The following is a 17,487-nucleotide window of genomic DNA, read 5'->3' as shown; positions in this document are numbered from 1 at the left end:
ACTTTCAAAGTTCGGTAGGTAAATAAAAAAATAAAAAATACATTTTAACTTGTCCGGTCGTAGTGACAGAAATCTAAATGATTTTCAAAACCGCAACCAAAAATTTTAAGCCATTGGAAACACACGTTTTGATAGGTCAATAATTATCAGATCCAAATAATTTTCTAATTATTTTATCTAAGAAATTTTTTGCACTTTCAAGAGTAGCGAATGTGGTCTCAGAGAGTCAAAGCCTCTATAAAAAACTGAAAGAAAAAAAAACCAAACTCTTAAAATCTAAAACCAGTCAAAATGACTAGTAGATCGTTCTAGTGTTATAAACGAGCATTCGAATGACCGCATGGGTTAATCTAATCATTAGTGTGGAAGTTCTCGTGCGGGAAGGATGTCTAGTGAGTTGATCGTTTACGTTGTGTTGCTTTTATCACCGTTCATAAGTGGTAAGCTGCGAGAAACATCTAGTGCCACCATCATGTTTTGACACATTGTGTGACATCAAGATTTTTTTTTTAATTTCTGGTGAATAATTCGGTGGATGTGTTTTGTGTTTATTTTAGGTGACGAAATGATCCCATACGAAAGGTCCTCTATAGAAGGTACGTTTGCAAACGCGAACCAAATATCAATCGAAATGCTCTTGCAACGAAATTTTAAACTAACGCGCGAATTAACAAAAACAAACTGGTGTAAATGTGCTTTTATGCGTCGATCATATCTCCTTCCGCTATTAAGCATGTGTTTTCCGTACAGAGCACAGTACTACAGTGTAAGAAAAACATTAGTTTTATTTTTACAGATGTTAGCAAACCAATAATTTTAAACATGCGGCGAAGTATCGATCGAAGCTATGAATCCTATATCTGTTCTACCCAATATATAGAAGATATGCACAAGAATATCCTGGACAGGGTGAATTTAATACGAACCTAGTATATTTTTGTGCAAACGTTGGAAGTCTTGGCGACATTTCTTGACGTTACAAGGTGTTGCAAGTTCATTTGCATGATTAAGATTACGAAAAAAGTTAAATCCAAAATTTGCTTGCAGATTGTGCAACACGGTTTTATAGGTCTTACACTGTCAGTGCAGTAGCTCCTTCCGCCGGATGGCCTGTGCGCTTGCGCGAGTTTGCCCATATTGCGGCGATTGGATGGACCAATGATGGTAGCAAACGTTGGCTCTGTGCTGGATCATTAATCTGGGAAAACTTCATCCTTACTGCGGCGCATTGTGCAGCCGACGAGAGGTGTGTATGAAATCACTGCAGTGACTGGATCGTTTAAGATTTCCCTATCACACTAATCGTGTGTCCCTCAAGCCGTACTCCCCCAGATATTGCTAGGTTTGGAGATATCAATATCAACAGCGACGATGATGACGAATTTGCCCAAGAATTGAGGATCACCGAGATCATTCGTCATCCTAAACATCGGTTTAGTTCGACCTATTACGATATTGCGCTGATGAAGTTGGAGAGAAATGTTGTGTAAGAAATGTGGGCAGAGTGTTTCGCAAGAATACCTTCGTGATCTCCGATTCACTCATGTTACAGAGTTACGACCACTGTTGCACCGACCTGTCTGTGGTTGGATGATGAGATACGCTTCCCGAAACTGTTAGCAGCCGGATGGGGTAGAACCGGATTTGGTAAGACAATATAGTATATTCATAAATTGCGTAAGGATGGGCTCACTGGAATGGTGTTGAAGTCGTTGGTGTTTCGCCCAATGAAACTGTTATCAAAACTCCTGACAGTGTAGCGTTCAATAAGAGATAAAGGTGACTTTAATGTGCTTAACTTAACATCCAAATAAGGTGAGGAACAAACAGACATCCTGCTGAAGGTGGAACTAGCCCTAGTAAATAACGAGAATTGCTCCAATTATTATGCTGGAGGCGATCGCTCTTTACGGGACGGACTTATGGATCACCAACTTTGTGCAGGTGATGAAAAGATGGATACATGTCCGGTAAGTAATGCTACGATGCATTTTTTACATTCACTTATTCAATCTTTCCACTGTGTGCTAGGGAGACTCCGGTGGGCCACTTCACGTGAAGCTTTTTGATGGCTGGAAACTGATCCCGTTTCTAGTTGGAGTGACATCCTTTGGAAAGGCTTGTGGCTTATCTGTGCCAGGTGTATATGTAAAGGTGTCCTCGTTCGGGGATTGGATAATTGAAACTCTTCAGCAGCATGGAGAACACGCTACTCGCTTAGAATTTGAGCCAATGGTTTGTACTAATCGCTATCTCAAGTTTCGAGATTACAAACCAGATGTTGTGGTTGTTTATAATGGGAAAGAACACATTAATTGGGAAAAAATATACGTAACCGACGAAAGTAGCGATTACATTGTAAGCTTCGGATGGCCAAATTCGACTGGCCCAGTGGATAGCGATTGCTTTGGAACGCTGGTTGAACCTAACGTTGTGGTGACGTTGGCGGAATGCATACTAAGTACTGAGTACGCGAAATGCAATCATTGCGATTCTGGCCATCGGTAGTAACCAATGATCATCAATTATAGGTCATTGCCAACGCAAATTATTCTGACAGATGCGAACATATTAGACATCGCCGAAATCGTCGTGCACCCCTTGTACAATCCGTCCTCCAATCCGTACTACAACAACATCGCTGTGGTGAAGCTGAAAACCTTCGCATGGATTGAACCGTTCTGTGTGTGGTATGGTGAATCCATACCAGATGAACAGCTCTTGATTACAGGAGAAAAAATTATACCGACTGAGAACTCCGAAGGTTTGGAATCACAATGGATCCTCACAATCCACTGCGCAGAGTGCACAGAGTTAATTATGGTCAACATGTCTGTTTGTTTTAGAACCTGATATCAGCAAGTTAATTACTCGTGTCTGGAAGCAGTCGCAGGACCAGTGTAACCTGCCTCGACAATATTCTGAGCGTCTTCCACAGGGTTTGCTGAGCGAGCATATATGTTACGAGAATCAGCCATTCTTTGTCCCTGGGGGGTGCGTTTCATTACCAGGGAGTCCAATCGAAAGGAATGGTGGTAAATATATTTACATCGATGGGATTCATTTGTTTGGACGCGACTGTGGATACGGAGAACCGGCAGTTGGTGTGCGATTGAGTGCACATAAGGCGTGGCTGGAATCGGTGTTGCTTCCCCAACCGCAGAGAAGCGAAGCGTTGGTGCACGTTGATCCAGATTTAGATGTGTCAGACACATGCAGGTATGCTGATCGCATTACTGGAACTTGCACTCCTCAGCAAAATTGTCCAGTTATTCATACACGTGTGCAGAACAAGCAACAGCTATTGTTCTGTAAACGTACATCTGTTGTATGTTGTCCCGAGAAAGCTACCAACCTGGAGACTACGGCTATAGAAAGGGAATTCAATGAATGTGAAGAGCGATATAGACACCTCAGGACAAGCCGACAGGAAACTACAACACATATCGTAAGTAGTAGCTATTTAAGACCGATCTCAGTTGCTCAGAAATAAAACATCAACTTTCCCAGGTGGAGATAGGATGGCAAGAGGCAGACAAAGTAAAGTACGACTGTTACGGATACCTGATCAGCGCTCGGGGTGTTGTTACTTCTGCATCTTGTCTACTAGAAAAGACCAAACTGCCAAATCTAGTACGATTGGGAGGCCTGGGAATCTCCGGCGGTTCTCAAACAATTCGAATCGAGAAAGTAGAATTATACCCAAAGTATAGTAGAGTCAATCGACAGAATAACGTCGCTATAGTGAAGCTGGAATCACCCGTTGAACCATCGGCAGATGTGTACCCTGGGTGCCTGTGGCAGAATGTCAGCCACTCGCCATTGCAACAACAAGTGTTGGATTTCGGTACGGTAAAATCTGCATTGTTTAGTATAGAACCTGATGTCCTATGTTTTTGTACTCTTTTACAGCTAAAGGACGTTTTGATCCTATTTATCCGATCTATAAGAGTGATTGCGCAATATTCTTGAAACGGTCGTTCGACGAACCGGAAACGATTTGTATGAACCCAGGATTGGAGAAGTATAATATCGAACGATATCACTTCCAGTTGCAATTTCGCTTTAAAAAAGTCACTCTAATCCCCGATCACTGTTACAACGCCGGAAGTCCGATCGTATGGAAGCAATTTATTGATGCAGATGTTTACGTTGAATATCTGGTGAATGTTTATAGCCACGGAAGCTGCAATTCCCTTACCCCGCGTATAGTCAACCGAATGGCAGCATACATTGATTGGTTCAAGAAAGTGTTGCAATAGAAGATTGGGCAAATGACTGCTGTAGCACAAACCCAAAACGGGAAAGTGGCTCCAAATAAATACGTGTCGTTACATCCCGTTTTGCTTTCATCCACAGGATTCTAAAGATCGAAGAAAGTCGCTCACCCAAGCCATTAGAAATTATTGTCTGTTTCGACCGTTGGAGTGGTCCAGTACCTTATAGGATTTTTTTTGTAATCTTACTAAACGAGAGCTCTTGCAGCCAACAGTCGATTCCCTAGCGATTGTACAGAATTGTTGATGAAGCATGATAGAGATGACTAATGGTGGAATGTACTTGTAAATTGAGGTCCATCGAATATTTTCAAACGCCATTAAAACATATATCTTGGTCGTCATTTTAAATTGACAACCCGATTGACCCCTACAAACAAGGTAGATGTAACTTTGGCCAGAAAATTTTCAAAAAATGTGCCAAGGTCACTGGAGTTTTATCTTCTTATCTTTCGATACTTACTGTTGGTGTCCATTGTCCGCCGTTTGGTCCTGCGTGATAGTCTGAGCAGCCGTAGAACTATGGGACGACAGCTGCTGAAACGCAAATGTTTGATGATGTTAGTTGCCAGATTGAAATGTGTCAACGATGTACAGCTGCGTCAGTTTGCCTCGTACCGACACCGTTGCTGATGTAACAGCAGGCCTTGTTCTGGCAATATGTTTTGAATCACACTTATAATATATGTCATTGATTTACGTTAAAATGTTCACACACGTTCTAATGCTCGATATAAGCCGTTTATTTGTGTTAATTTTCATAGAATAATTCTTTTAATGAATTTTTATTTGTGTTAATTTTCATAGAATAATTCTTTAAATTAATTTTTAGAATAATTTGACATCGTTTGTTTTAAGAAATGTTGGCAACAATCCAATCAGTGTAAAACCAAAGCCGGTGCACCGTTCCAAACGAACTAAAGAATGGAAACTTGGAAGACTCTTGGTCGTTGTTATTGTATATGCCCGTCAAATAATCAGTCAGTTGACCATTTTCATCCATTAGATTCCCTACAATCAGCGAGCGATAATCGCTGTAGCGATTACTTGTTGGACGTTGAAAGTCAGAAAGAAAACTGCTGAACGCATCATATGGCTTTACACATTTCGCCGACGTTTCCTTGATTGAGGGGTTATAATAATAACCACAACCGGACGGCTGCAAAAACATGCATGCTACCGACTCGTCTATCGTTCGGTTTAAGTAAGCCTCACAGTCGCTGCGGTACATTTGCTGAATGTAGTCGTATGTAATGCTCTCCAGATTCTCCTCATCTGTAATTGATAGAGCGTAACATATGGGGTTAGTTAAAGTTGAGTTATTGTTGCCATAACCAAATCATTGCAACAATTTGTTTTCGAACATAAAGCTAAGCCGAGAGACGCGACTAATTTACAAACGTAAACAGTAATTTGATATACAATCACATCTGACCGATCGCGAACGCCCTTCTGGACCGTTTTACCCGTAACAATTAATAATAAGTATGAGGTACAGGGTATCCCGGTGACTTTTTATGCTTCCCCGTATATTTTTGACTTCTGTTCTTTCTCTAAACGACCTTTTTCAGTCAGGCCGACCACATAATGGCTTACTAGATCCCCAGTGATACCACATACTTGAACAGTCAATTTTCATTACAGGGGGACGGTCCAGATGGGTTTTGAACCTCGGTCCCGTCGTGTGAAAACCTTTAGCGCCTTATTTTTGACGAAGCTCCATGATTTCTTGACGATTTCTGAAACATGTTTTTGTTCGTGTCTTTTTTGTTATTGCTTATTTAAAGATATTTTTGTTTTCGTCCCACAGAGCTTTTTGACCGGTTTCCAGAAATGTTTTAATAAGTTTAAACACACATTTTTTCTGTTAACGTTACTACAAAAACTGTATGAGATAGAACAAAATGATGTTCTAGTAAGTTAAAAAGAATAAATCGACACGTATTTTTACATTTTTTCTCTCATATCTTTAATCCTAATTTTAATATGTTTTTAAACTTAGAAAAAGTTACTACTTGTAACTTAACTTATAGTCTCACAGTTAGAATTGATTGGCTTATGTTTTTGGTGGTTTGAATAGTGGCATAAAATTCATTTCCAAAAATGAAACAGATGCCCGGGGAACGAAACGACGTGAACCAAGGGAAAGCGTCAATAATTCTCGGGATACCCTGTAACATTCCATTGCTCGCTAAAGTTCACACCGGTTAAGAACCAACTTGGTACAGAGTATCACGAGAATCGTCGAAGCATATGAGGTTGATGTTGCAATCATTCGACCAAGCCGTTAGTTTTATTATGTCTTATCTATTGCGCTCCAAACTGAGAGTAAAACAAGCACATAGAGAATAGTAACTCACCCAAGTTAAATTGATCCTTGGCAATCAGTTGTTGTACGAATGGCGAGTGAGTACGGTTCAACCAAATGCATCCAGGGAATAGATTCCAGCTCGGGTTGATGGGCATTTTTAAAGACACCAGTGCAATGTCATGCAGTCGGCTAGTTTCGTTGTACATTGGGTGAAATTCTATGCTGTGAATTGGAATAAAAGTACTGTTGATTGTCCATACGTCAGCCACTCTTACGACATTAGGTTTGGAGCTCTTCAATTTCAGGCATGAGGCTGTTGTTAAAATATCGCGAGTAGTGATGAGGTATCCGATACAATCCAAGAACCTGTCAGATCCGTAAACCCATCCTATGTAAATCTGTTGAAGAAAAACCAAATTTCAGAACCGTCATATTGTAGACCGTTGCGGCATACCATACCAGATGGGGAGATGTTTCCGTCACCGAGCTGTATATTTTCGAATTTTCATATCGTACTTGCCGTAGATGGCTGTAGTCCATTTCACATTCGAGTAGTTCTTTGTTCCGGCGTGTCTGATCTGCCGTGTCTTCTTTCTGCGGGCAGCAAACTATGGTTTGGTTTCCACAGAAAATGATTTGCCTATTCATGCTCAAGCGTCGTTGAATGCCCCTGCAGGATGCAATGGCTTCACACACTCCTTTAATGCCGTCGACGTATCCACATTGATCCGACTGTTGCAGATCGAAATCAATGTAAGAAAATGCGTTCAATGACTTTGCTGCTTCTGGTTGAGTCGGTGTCGGGAGTAGAATCGATTCCAGCCATGCTACGTGAGCATCGAAGCGTATACCAAGCATCGGAGTACTGAAGTCACAATCACACTCATTCAGATTCAATCCAAACACAAAGAAGTCTGTATCCTTCGTGCCTCGTATGGGAGCGCTGAGCTGTATTTTATAAGTCTCTTGCTTATAAGAAGAATTATGCAGGAAGCAGTAATACTTATCCCGAGAGTCGTCCGGAATTTGCGATCGATCGTACTGCGCCGTGTTGCATTGATTTTTCACAATGTTTGCAACCAGTGTTGTGCCGGTGTGTGTGGTTTCTGAAGAAAAAAAAATATTAGAAAGCATCAGCATCTAGCAAAGCTCGTACATATCATTAATAGTACCTGTCGATTTAGTAGTGACATCCGCTTTTACTTGTAAATCGCTTATTAAATGAATATCTCCATACCAACCACAAGTGGTCGGAAATAGGGCTGCTGGAGACTCTAGCTTCAAGACGGCAATATCGTTGAAGTTGGGATGCTCGGTGCGTGTGTAGTTGGGATGTACAATTATTTCGCTTATTTTCCGAACAGACGAATCGTAAAACATAACCTCAGTAGGAGCATTCCTGCGAAGTGTGATGAGTTGAAAAAAATTGTCACATTTGGCACGTGGATTTATCTTACCCGAGGTAGGAGGTACATTGCGCCAAAGTGATGACTGCACCAGGATCCGTGTGTGCTCCGTAACAAGTGAGCCCGTTTGCTCCGCCATTTTCCGGCCAGAGCAGCTTAACCGTGTGTGAATTGAATTCCATTTTTACATCGGAAGATTCGACGAAATCACCAGGGCTTGGGAGACCGTTTACATTCTCTCGCATGTGGATGAAACGTTGTGTGCATGCTTCAACATCAAAAACAGTAGACGCCGCATCGACTTTTCCAAGTTCTTCAAGTGTACTGATTATCCACTCGCGGTATTTCGTAATTCTTGTAATGCTCGTTTGGGAAAAAAGTACATCACACACCATACCGACCATCAGTGGAACGATTTTTCCATTGACATTTCGTCTCTGATGTATCTGCCCAAAGGGAAATATCTGAAAAGAAAACATTAAAAAACACACAGATTTAATGTGCTCGTGAATGCTTTTTTTTAATAAAATTACAATTTACCGAACATATTTTACTCGCTTCATCTACGCATTGTGAAGCGGTACTGTTGCTAGTCTCAGCGTAAAGGTACAAATAGTCCTCGGTGCATTTGGTATCGATAATGGGAGGCATGAAAATCGACTCAGTTCTTCCTGCTGTTCATCAGAATTTATGTTTTATAAATTGAAAAGTATTTTTTGCTGTTGTTCACTCACGTTCATCACTTTCGACGATATGGTAAAGATCAGAATTCGGTATCTCTTTGTAGGGCCATAAACAAATTGGAAGCACAGCTCGATTTATGCTTGCAATCGAAAACCAAGTGCCAACAGTAAATTAATAAGAAACGTAAGGCATAATCTAGTAGAGAAAATGTTAAAACATACTTTACGTTTCCTTCCAACCTCACCAGTGCAATGTTGAAGAGCATCGTGTAGCCGGAATAGAATGGATGAGTGGCAATTTGCACGATTCCCAGGATTTGATTGTAGCGGTAATTGTCATCTCGGAAGTAATGGTCGAATCCAACGAAATAAGGGTTCCTGGGTGCGAATGAAAATAGTCAAATGTTTGCATTAACCAATGGAAAATACGTACAGTACGTGTAGTTGGAATTTGGCGCCGGACTACACATGGAATAGATTTCAATCGGTAAATACCTACTTAAGTCCGTCCAAAAAATAACTTAAATTAATCGAAAAGTTGTTATCCGGTTCTACAATCGCTTAGCGATCCTGGCTCGATCCACAGATATCCTCGAAACCGCTTACGAATTTTACGGGCTCGGTCGTTCGGTGCTCAATTCTCAAGACGTGATCAACCGATCGGAGCTCCTGGCGAGTTTAGGAATTACTGTACAGTGGTATCTCGATGGACGAGTGCCCTACATGAACGCGTTTGCTTTGGCGAACCTAAACCCCGTGCCAGTGATAATTTGTTTTCTGATGTTTGATTGTGAATTGCGATATGAAACCGAGTTCGCTTCGATTGAGGTGTTAAAATTAGGTTTAACCAGGTAAAGGAAGGTTAGTTAGTTAGTGGACCTATTTATCCAATTTACAAACTTTTCCCTTGATATCTTAAATACCTTTCGTATTGAACGCAGGATGCTGGAGCTAGCACAACATCCTCCCAAATCAACGATCCGTAGCATTTGATTTGTTGACCTCGTTTAGAGCTTGTACCAATAATTGCTAGATGAGGATATTCGCCAACAGCGGCCGTCTGATATCCACCCGGGTCGTCGGAGTTGAAAGGAAATCTGGTTTCGCAATCTAAGCGTAAAGTATATGTGCAGCAATTAGCAGAAAATGGTTAAGTATAACATTTAAAAAACAAATCCCTTCACCTTGCAACGATCCTCTTTGATTGGACACCCATTCCTGTGCGGTTAATGCTGAAAGCAAATGTTATTAAAATACAGCATACAAATACGGAGCTGAAGTTCTCAAACATATAAAAATAAAACATAATATAACTATAACATTAGTGACGGGAAAATTCCATGGTTTTTGCAAACGTAATGGAAACAGTTTCTTCCTATTCCGTTAACCTACTTTAACAGGCATTTTAAAAAAGGCTTTGAAAGTCTTTACTAGTGAAAAAAACTAGTGAAAATTTCGTTCCGAACCTGCTACTTTCGATCCGCTTTTTTGATCAAACGGTTGTTACAGGGAACTGCAAATGATAGCGTGCGGCGAGCCAGCTTTGTAGAATAGCGCAAGCGCTTATGAAATCCTAAACTCTTGATATAGAAACACCCAATACATTATCGAATCAGCAAAAATAGACTCAAAATCATCCAAAATAGTTACGGAAGCCGGTGCAATTGATATGGAAAATGTATACTAGCCGGTTGGAGAGTTGCAAAATGGAAACAAGCTCTTTAAAGTTCTATATCAGTGGTTGAGGATTTGATAAGCGCCTGCGCTATTCTCTAAAGCTGGTCCGCAGCTCGCTATCATTTGCAGTTCCCTGTAAGACTTGCTTTGCTACTGTGAGTGATGCACTCATTCTAATATGAAACAGCTCTGGAACTGGGCATAAGAAGTATGAGTGTAGGTGCGGGAAAACTACTTCATAGTGATGAGACATTTTCATTAACTAGTTGTCATTCGGTAGTAGACGGATACAGCCAGCGTAACAGGCTAATTTCTGCGTATGAGGAAACCAGTTTTGTCTCATTTTACTGGCGTTGCATCGACACTGTTTTCTGAGTGGATTGATACAGGACCAACTCGTATGAGGTTCAAGCACAGCACTGCTTTAGTCAAAAAGTTATATTACAAAGATTAATTATAACAAAACAATATTTGTACGCCACTTGTCTGCTAACAAAAATCACGCCACATGCATTTCCAATTTAAAACAAAAAACCACACACGCAAACCCACGTCGTCGATTAATTCCTCATCACACGATCGTTTCATATTTTTCACCAAATGCTGCCAAACTTTGCTTTTACTAATGATTTCATCATTGTCACATCGAGGTTTCTTATGTTACTGTTGTTTTCACAGTACTCTACAATCAACATTGATACAGCTTACCATGCATCAACGCAGATACAATTATCACAACACATAAAGCCGACTCGATAGCCATCCTTCCGGCTTCACAACTTCCACGCTAATGCCTGATTCGGCTCAAGCGTTCCATCAAAAAAGGCGCCCGTATTGAATCATTTTTGATTTGTGAAAAACTGGTTTTTACTCACAAAATTCGTTTCTAATACAGAAACCTGAAACCAGTAGTGTGCCTACCCCAATGATTTTTTTGGTATTTGTATAATTTATCATACACCGGAAAGCTTTTGGATTGTCTACAAACATTGTAAAGTTCGCACACCTTGGCCCCTCGTACGTTGCAGAGCCGTTCGTATAGTTCGTTGATTTTTATATGCAAATTTCTGTCATCATCGTTGCCACCAATCACACCCATAACGAAGCTTCCGTAATGTGGCATACCAATGGACCGATGTTTTCTTTTTTTTTTAAATCATAACGAAGAAGTACAAAATCTATTCCCCGTCGGTGAAGCTGACACAATTGATCCTCGATACATCGTTAGTGCTTTGATTTGTTTCGAACTTAAACTACTACTAAACTTACTAAACTTGGTTTCCAATGCAAAACATTCGATAGATTAGCAAGAGCTTTAAAAAAAAATGTTCATAACTCAATGTTTCACGTTTCTGTCTTCGAAATGTAGTTTTTAAAATCGAAAACCAGTTTAGGTCGTGGCGCGAATTATTTAACTTCCTGGATGTGTTTGAATGTTCGGCTTGGAAATGTCTGACCATTAGTGTGGAAGCTATCTTATGGAAAGGATGTTCCCTAGTGAGTTGATCTTTTGTGCCGTGTTGCTATTATCACCGGTGATACATGGTAAGCTGTAATGATCGATCTTGTGAAGCCACAGTACGGCTGAATGATACTCTGCTCTTGCAGAACTTCACTCCGATTCGAATAGTTTAAATGAAACACGCAGTTTTGAGTGTCATTCCCGCGAATATTGATCACTTGTTCTGTTTAAAAAAAAAGCTCACCGGCCCCTCGATCGGTTTCGAGGGACCGCAAAATGGTTCCGCGAACTTCATCAGACGTTGGTTTGTCTTCGGCACCTTTTGTTAAAGACCAAGTTTTGTAACTTGGGATATTTTTTCTTACATTTCGCACAATTGTTCATGATCGAGGTACTAGGCTTCATGCGTTCATTCAGGAATTTAAATTAATTTCAATTTTCGTTCGTGGCTTTTTTGAATGGGTTTTATATTTTCTTAAAGGCAATGAACAAACGCTCCCCTACGACCGGACATCGATAGAAGGTACGTTCAGGAAGCGTGTACAACCTAAGATAGTGAGAACTGTGTTCTATATTTGATCAATCGGTTGCAGATTGTGGGCTACGGTTCTACAAACAAACATTTACCAAGGTAGCATTTCCTGCAGGAGGACAACCTGTGTTATTGCGCGAGTTTGCCCATATTGCGGCGATTGGATGGATCAATAACGGTAGCAAACGTTGGCTCTGTGCTGGATCATTGATCTGGGAAAACTTCATCCTTACTGCGGCGCATTGTGCAGCCGACGAGAAGTGTGTATGAAATAACTTTTTTCTTTTTGGATTATTAAACTATGGGCTTCAATTTGCTATTGGTATATCACTCAAGCAATAATCCTCCAGACATCGCTCGGTTTGGCGATATCAACATCAACAGCGACGGTGATGACGAATTTGCTCAGGAATTGGAGATCGTTGCAATCATCCGTCATCCCCAACATCGGTTTAGTTCGACCTATTACGATATTGCGCTGATGCAGCTGGAGAGGGGTGTTGTGTAAGAAATGTGGGCAGAATGTTTCGCAAGAATATCTTCATGATCTCCGATTCACCCATGTTATAGAGTTACGGACACTGTTGCACCGACCTGCCTGTGGTTGGATGATGAGATACGCTTCCCGAAACTGTTAGCAGCCGGTTGGGGTAGAACCGGAGTTGGTAAGACAATATAGTATATTCATAAATTGCGTAAGGATGGGCTCACTGGAATGGTGTTGAAGCCGTTGGTGTTTCGCACAACGAAACTGTTATCAAAACTCCTGACAGTGTAGCGTTCAATAAGAGATAAAGGTGACTTTAATGTGCTTAACTTAACATCCAAATAAGGTGAGGAACAAACAGACATCCTGCTGAAGGTGGAACTAGCCCTAGTAAGTAACGAGAATTGTTCCAATTATTATGCTGGAGGCGATCGCTCTTTACGGGACGGACTTATGGATCATCAACTTTGTGCAGGTGATGAAAAGATGGATACATGTCCGGTAAGTAATGCTACGATGCATTTTTCACATTCACTTGTTCAATCTTTCCACTGTGTGTTAGGGAGACTCCGGTGGGCCACTTCACGTGAAGCTTTTTGATGGCTGGAAACTGATCCCGTTTCTAGTTGGAGTGACATCCTTTGGAAAGGCTTGTGGTTTATCTGTGCCAGGTGTATATGTAAAGGTGTCCTCGTTCGGGGATTGGATAATTGAAACTCTTCAGCAGCATGGAGAACACGTTTCGGACTACCATTTCCAGCCAACAGTTTGTACTAATCGCTATCAAAAGTTTCGAGAGTACAAGCCAGATGTTGTGACTGTGGACCACGGTGTAGAAATGGTTGATTGGCATAATATATACGTAGCCTATGAAGGTAGTGACTATATCGTAAACTTTGGATGGCCAATTACGACTGGCCCAGTGGATAGCGATTGCTTTGGAACGCTGGTTGAACCTAACGTTGTGGTGACGTTGGCGGAATGCATACTAAGTACTGAGTACGCGAAATGCAATCATTGCGATTCTGGCCATCGGTAGTAACCAATGATCATCAATTATAGGTCATTGCCAACGCAAATTATTCTGACAGATGCGAACATAGTAGACATCGCGGAAATCGTCGTGCACCCCTTGTACAATTCGTCCTCCAACCCGTACTACAACAACATCGCTGTGGTGAAACTGAAAACATTCGCAAAAATACTACCATACTGTGTGTGGTATGGTGAATCCATTCCGGACCGACAGTTATTAGTTACAGGATATACACTGTTGGTTCCAGCTACAAAAAGATGGAACCTTCAAACCGAAGGTACAAACGAACAGTGAATGTTTTACACTAAAGAGCAGTTTGTAAAGGTCAACATTCCTTTTTCTGATAGAACTTCATTACAGCAAGTTAATTACTCGTGTCTGGAAGCAGTCGCAGGACCAGTGTAACCTGCCTCGACAATATTCTGAGCGTCTTCCACAGGGTTTGCTGAGCGAGCATATATGTTACGAGAATCAGCCATTCTTTGTCCCTGGTGGGTGCATTTCATTACCAGGGAGTCCAATCGAAAGGAATGGTGGTAAATATATTTACATCGATGGGATTCATTTGTTTGGACGCGACTGTGGATACGGAGAACCGGCGGTCGGTGTGCGATTGAGTGCACATAAGGCGTGGCTGGAATCGGTGTTGCTTCCCCAACCGCAGAGAAGCGAAGCGTTGGTGCACGTTGATCCAGATTTAGATGTGTCAGACACATGCAGGTATGCTGATCGCACTACTGGAACTTGCACTCCTCAGCAAAATTGTCCAGCTATTCATACACGTGTACAAAACAAGCAACAGCTATTGTTCTGTAAACGTACATCTGTTGTATGTTGTCCCGAGAAAGCTACCAACCTGGAGACTACGGCTATAGAAAGGGAATTCAATGAATGTGAAGAGCGATATAGACACCTCAGGACAAACCGACAGGAAAATACAACACATATCGTAAGTAGTAGCTATTTAAGACCGATCTCAGGTGCTCAGAAATAAAACATCAACTTTCCCAGGTGGAGATAGGATGGCAAGAGACAGACAAAGTAAAGTACGACTGTTACGGATACTTGATCAGCACTCGGGGTGTTGTTACTTCTGCATCTTGTGTACTAGAAAAGACCAAACTGCCAAATCTAGTACGATTGGGAGGCCTGGGATTCTTCGGCGGTTCTCAAACAATTCGAATCGAGAAAGTAGAAACATACCCAAACTACAACAAAACCATTCAAGAGAAGAACATCGCAATAGTGAAGCTCTCATCGCCCGTTGAACCAACGCAGAACGCATATCCGGGATGCTTGTGGCAGAATGTCAGCCACTCACCTTTGATACAACAAGTGTTGGATTTTGGTACGTACTTTGCTGTAGTTTTCAGTAAAAGCTTTATTTTAAATCAATTTTTCATTTTCACTCAGCGTCCATGTACAACGATCCCATTCATCCGATGTATAAAAGTGATTGTGAAATTATTTTAAATCGATCATTCGACCAACCGGAATCGATTTGCATGAATCCCGGAGTGCAGTCGTATAATAATGATCTATACCATTTTGACTTACAGTTAAATTTTAGTCGTAATAATGAGGATTTTATATATGATCGCTGCTATTCCCCTGGAAGTCCGATCGTATGGAAGCATGTTAGTGATGAAGATGTTTACGTCGAATATCTGGTGAATGTTTACAGCCACGGAAGTTGCGATTCCCTCACCCCGCGCATAGTCAACCGAATGGCAGCATACATTGATTGGTTCAAGAAAGTTTTATGATAAGTGTCACACGCGTCATGCTGATGAAATGACAGTCAAAGCATTAATAATACCTCATCTGTTTTGTTTTATATTACTGCTTGCATCTCCCGTGTAGCTCGTTTGTTAAGTATACAACTGTCGAGACAATCAACCATACCTATCGTGAAGAATATAGAATTTGAAAAGTGAAAAAAATCCACTGTTTACATAATGGGGCAAATTTCTTCATGAGCAGCATGGCGAAGATTCTGTAGTTTTTATAATAATAAAGTATTTCGGATCTACAAAAGACCAATTGAACGATAAGCTTCGACTGAAATCAATCTTGGCAGCACAAAATTGCAAGGTCAGAAGTGTGATCGATGTCTCTTTATTTCGAGCGCTTATGACACCCAACAAATAACTTATCAAATGACTCCTAGTTCACGTTTAAAAAAGTGAATGCAACGTAAATTCGGTAGTACATTATCAAATTGGATGATTAATTTGTTCAATTTAGTTCGTTTTAATCGCAGAATCGCATGCAACCGCAAATGAATCATTTCAATAAAGTATTCAACCCGACCATGTATCCGTACGGCATATCCGCACACTCGCTATTTGATGGCAGTGGAATGGCTAAAATATATGTATTCAGCAACATTTTTAATTATTTAATAATAAAAATCATAATAAAAACTAATGCTGGGCCACACATATTAAATTCATATATTCAGGCACAGAAAATAGGTAAAATTCTATTTGAAAAACACAATACAAACAGGATCTCTGTCAGCCTTTCATTTTTGCGTGCCCGTATGACTAACCAGTGTGAGCTCTCTGCTTTGCTGGTACGCGCTTCTAGTTACTTTTGCCGATTTCCAAGGATCTTTGCTGTTGTTATTCATTTCCATTTCACACATAAACAGGGTCGTGGTGCTGGCGCGGCGTAGTTTTACGGTGTACGGTACTGCTAGAAGAATTCTCGTTTTAGAAAAGCAAAAGAAACGGGAATATCTGCATCGAATAGTGCGTCTTTCGCGTGTTAGCTTAGCGTAGATGTGTTGTGTTGTGTGGATGCGTCGTTTTCTCGCTGAAACGTTCATTAATGCTTTCGCGCCATTTTTATAATCGGTATAGCTACAATCGGTGTTTGTCTGCTGTGATTTTCAATAATATTATAGATGGTAGGCAGGCGATAGAGCAGCTCGAGCTCGGTGAACAGTGATGCTCGTAGAATCGTACCACTTGCGTATGATAAGCGCCCCATTCGTTGTATAGAGCTTATTTCGTAATATTCGACGTTATCGCATTACCATCAAAACAAACGTCCATCATTGTCAAATTCGGTGTCCAAATCCGATGCATTTGTTCCCCGAAAAACTTTCCTTCGTGTCTTTTTACCCCATGCGAAGCAAGCTATGATTTGGTCGCTCGGGTGACTAACGGACGGCTTGTGCAGATGCAGGCAGAAGAGACACAACAGCAAATGGTCAGTTTAGGGGGCTTGCTCATCGTGTTGGGCTTCGGAGGGCGATAGAAAAAAAAACAACCATCTGCCGCTTGCATGACAACAATTTGCAAGGCAGGCGATGAAAAGCAATCCCCTACGATACCGTAAATCGTGCGTAAACACACACACACACATACGCCAAGGCTATTAATACGTGTCTGGTCGGGTGATGGTGTGAGTGTGCGTGAGACGCAGCGATGATGGAGCGTGAGGAGCAGCACGCACCGGCTTTTGATTTCGGGTGTGCTCGGCTGTATATTTGGCAACAGATTCGCATTCGAAGCAGGGGCAGCAGGCGGCGAAGTCGACGAAATAAAATGGCGCGCAATATTTCAATTTTTGGTTGCTTTTCGTAATATTGGCCTGTGTGGAAAAT

General features: G+C 41.2%; 3 protein-coding genes across 3 annotated transcripts in view; 2 read left to right on the top strand and 1 right to left on the bottom strand.

The window, feature by feature from the left end:
- The window catches only part of LOC126568516 (transmembrane protein 222), a 482,151-nt gene that overhangs the window by 173,765 nt on the left and 290,899 nt on the right, over positions 1-17,487 (bottom strand). The gene's annotated exons all lie outside the window — the stretch shown is intronic.
- On the top strand, positions 386-4,262 carry LOC126567904 (uncharacterized). Its single transcript, XM_050224253.1, has 11 exons — positions 386-440; positions 558-596; positions 1,048-1,246; positions 1,319-1,486; positions 1,553-1,647; positions 1,816-1,970; positions 2,032-2,468; positions 2,532-2,764; positions 2,847-3,448; positions 3,511-3,847; positions 3,913-4,262. Exons 1-11 carry the CDS (start codon positions 386-388, stop codon positions 4,260-4,262), a joined length of 2,670 nt encoding a protein of 889 aa, XP_050080210.1.
- LOC126567607 (uncharacterized) lies at positions 11,842-15,637 on the top strand. The gene is made up of 11 exons (XM_050223823.1): positions 11,842-11,899; positions 12,298-12,339; positions 12,410-12,608; positions 12,685-12,852; positions 12,919-13,013; positions 13,182-13,336; positions 13,398-13,834; positions 13,898-14,107; positions 14,196-14,820; positions 14,883-15,219; positions 15,285-15,637. The coding sequence occupies exons 1-11, from the start codon at positions 11,842-11,844 to the stop codon at positions 15,635-15,637; spliced, it is 2,679 nt and encodes an 892-aa protein (XP_050079780.1).

This window comes from Anopheles maculipalpis, chromosome 2RL (assembly GCF_943734695.1).
Source record: "Anopheles maculipalpis chromosome 2RL, idAnoMacuDA_375_x, whole genome shotgun sequence".
Taxonomy (NCBI): Eukaryota; Metazoa; Arthropoda; class Insecta; order Diptera; family Culicidae; genus Anopheles; species Anopheles maculipalpis.
The sequence above is the reverse complement of the archived record's forward strand: the minus strand, read 5'-3'. Positions and strand labels throughout refer to the sequence as shown.

Bases quoted from the DNA above. Each gene is read 5' to 3' on its own strand.
- LOC126567904 (XM_050224253.1), top strand. From the start codon at position 386: ATGTCTAGTGAGTTGATCGTTTACGTTGTGTTGCTTTTATCACCGTTC. The intron at 1,648-1,815 runs GTAAGACAATAT...CATCCAAATAAG, and splicing joins ATGGGGTAGAACCGGATTTG to GTGAGGAACAAACAGACATC. The intron at 2,469-2,531 runs GTACGCGAAATG...CATCAATTATAG, and splicing joins GAATGCATACTAAGTACTGA to GTCATTGCCAACGCAAATTA.
- LOC126567607 (XM_050223823.1), top strand. From the start codon at position 11,842: ATGTTCCCTAGTGAGTTGATCTTTTGTGCCGTGTTGCTATTATCACCG. The intron at 12,340-12,409 runs GTACGTTCAGGA...AATCGGTTGCAG, and splicing joins CGACCGGACATCGATAGAAG to ATTGTGGGCTACGGTTCTAC. The intron at 14,821-14,882 runs GTAAGTAGTAGC...CAACTTTCCCAG, and splicing joins AGGAAAATACAACACATATC to GTGGAGATAGGATGGCAAGA.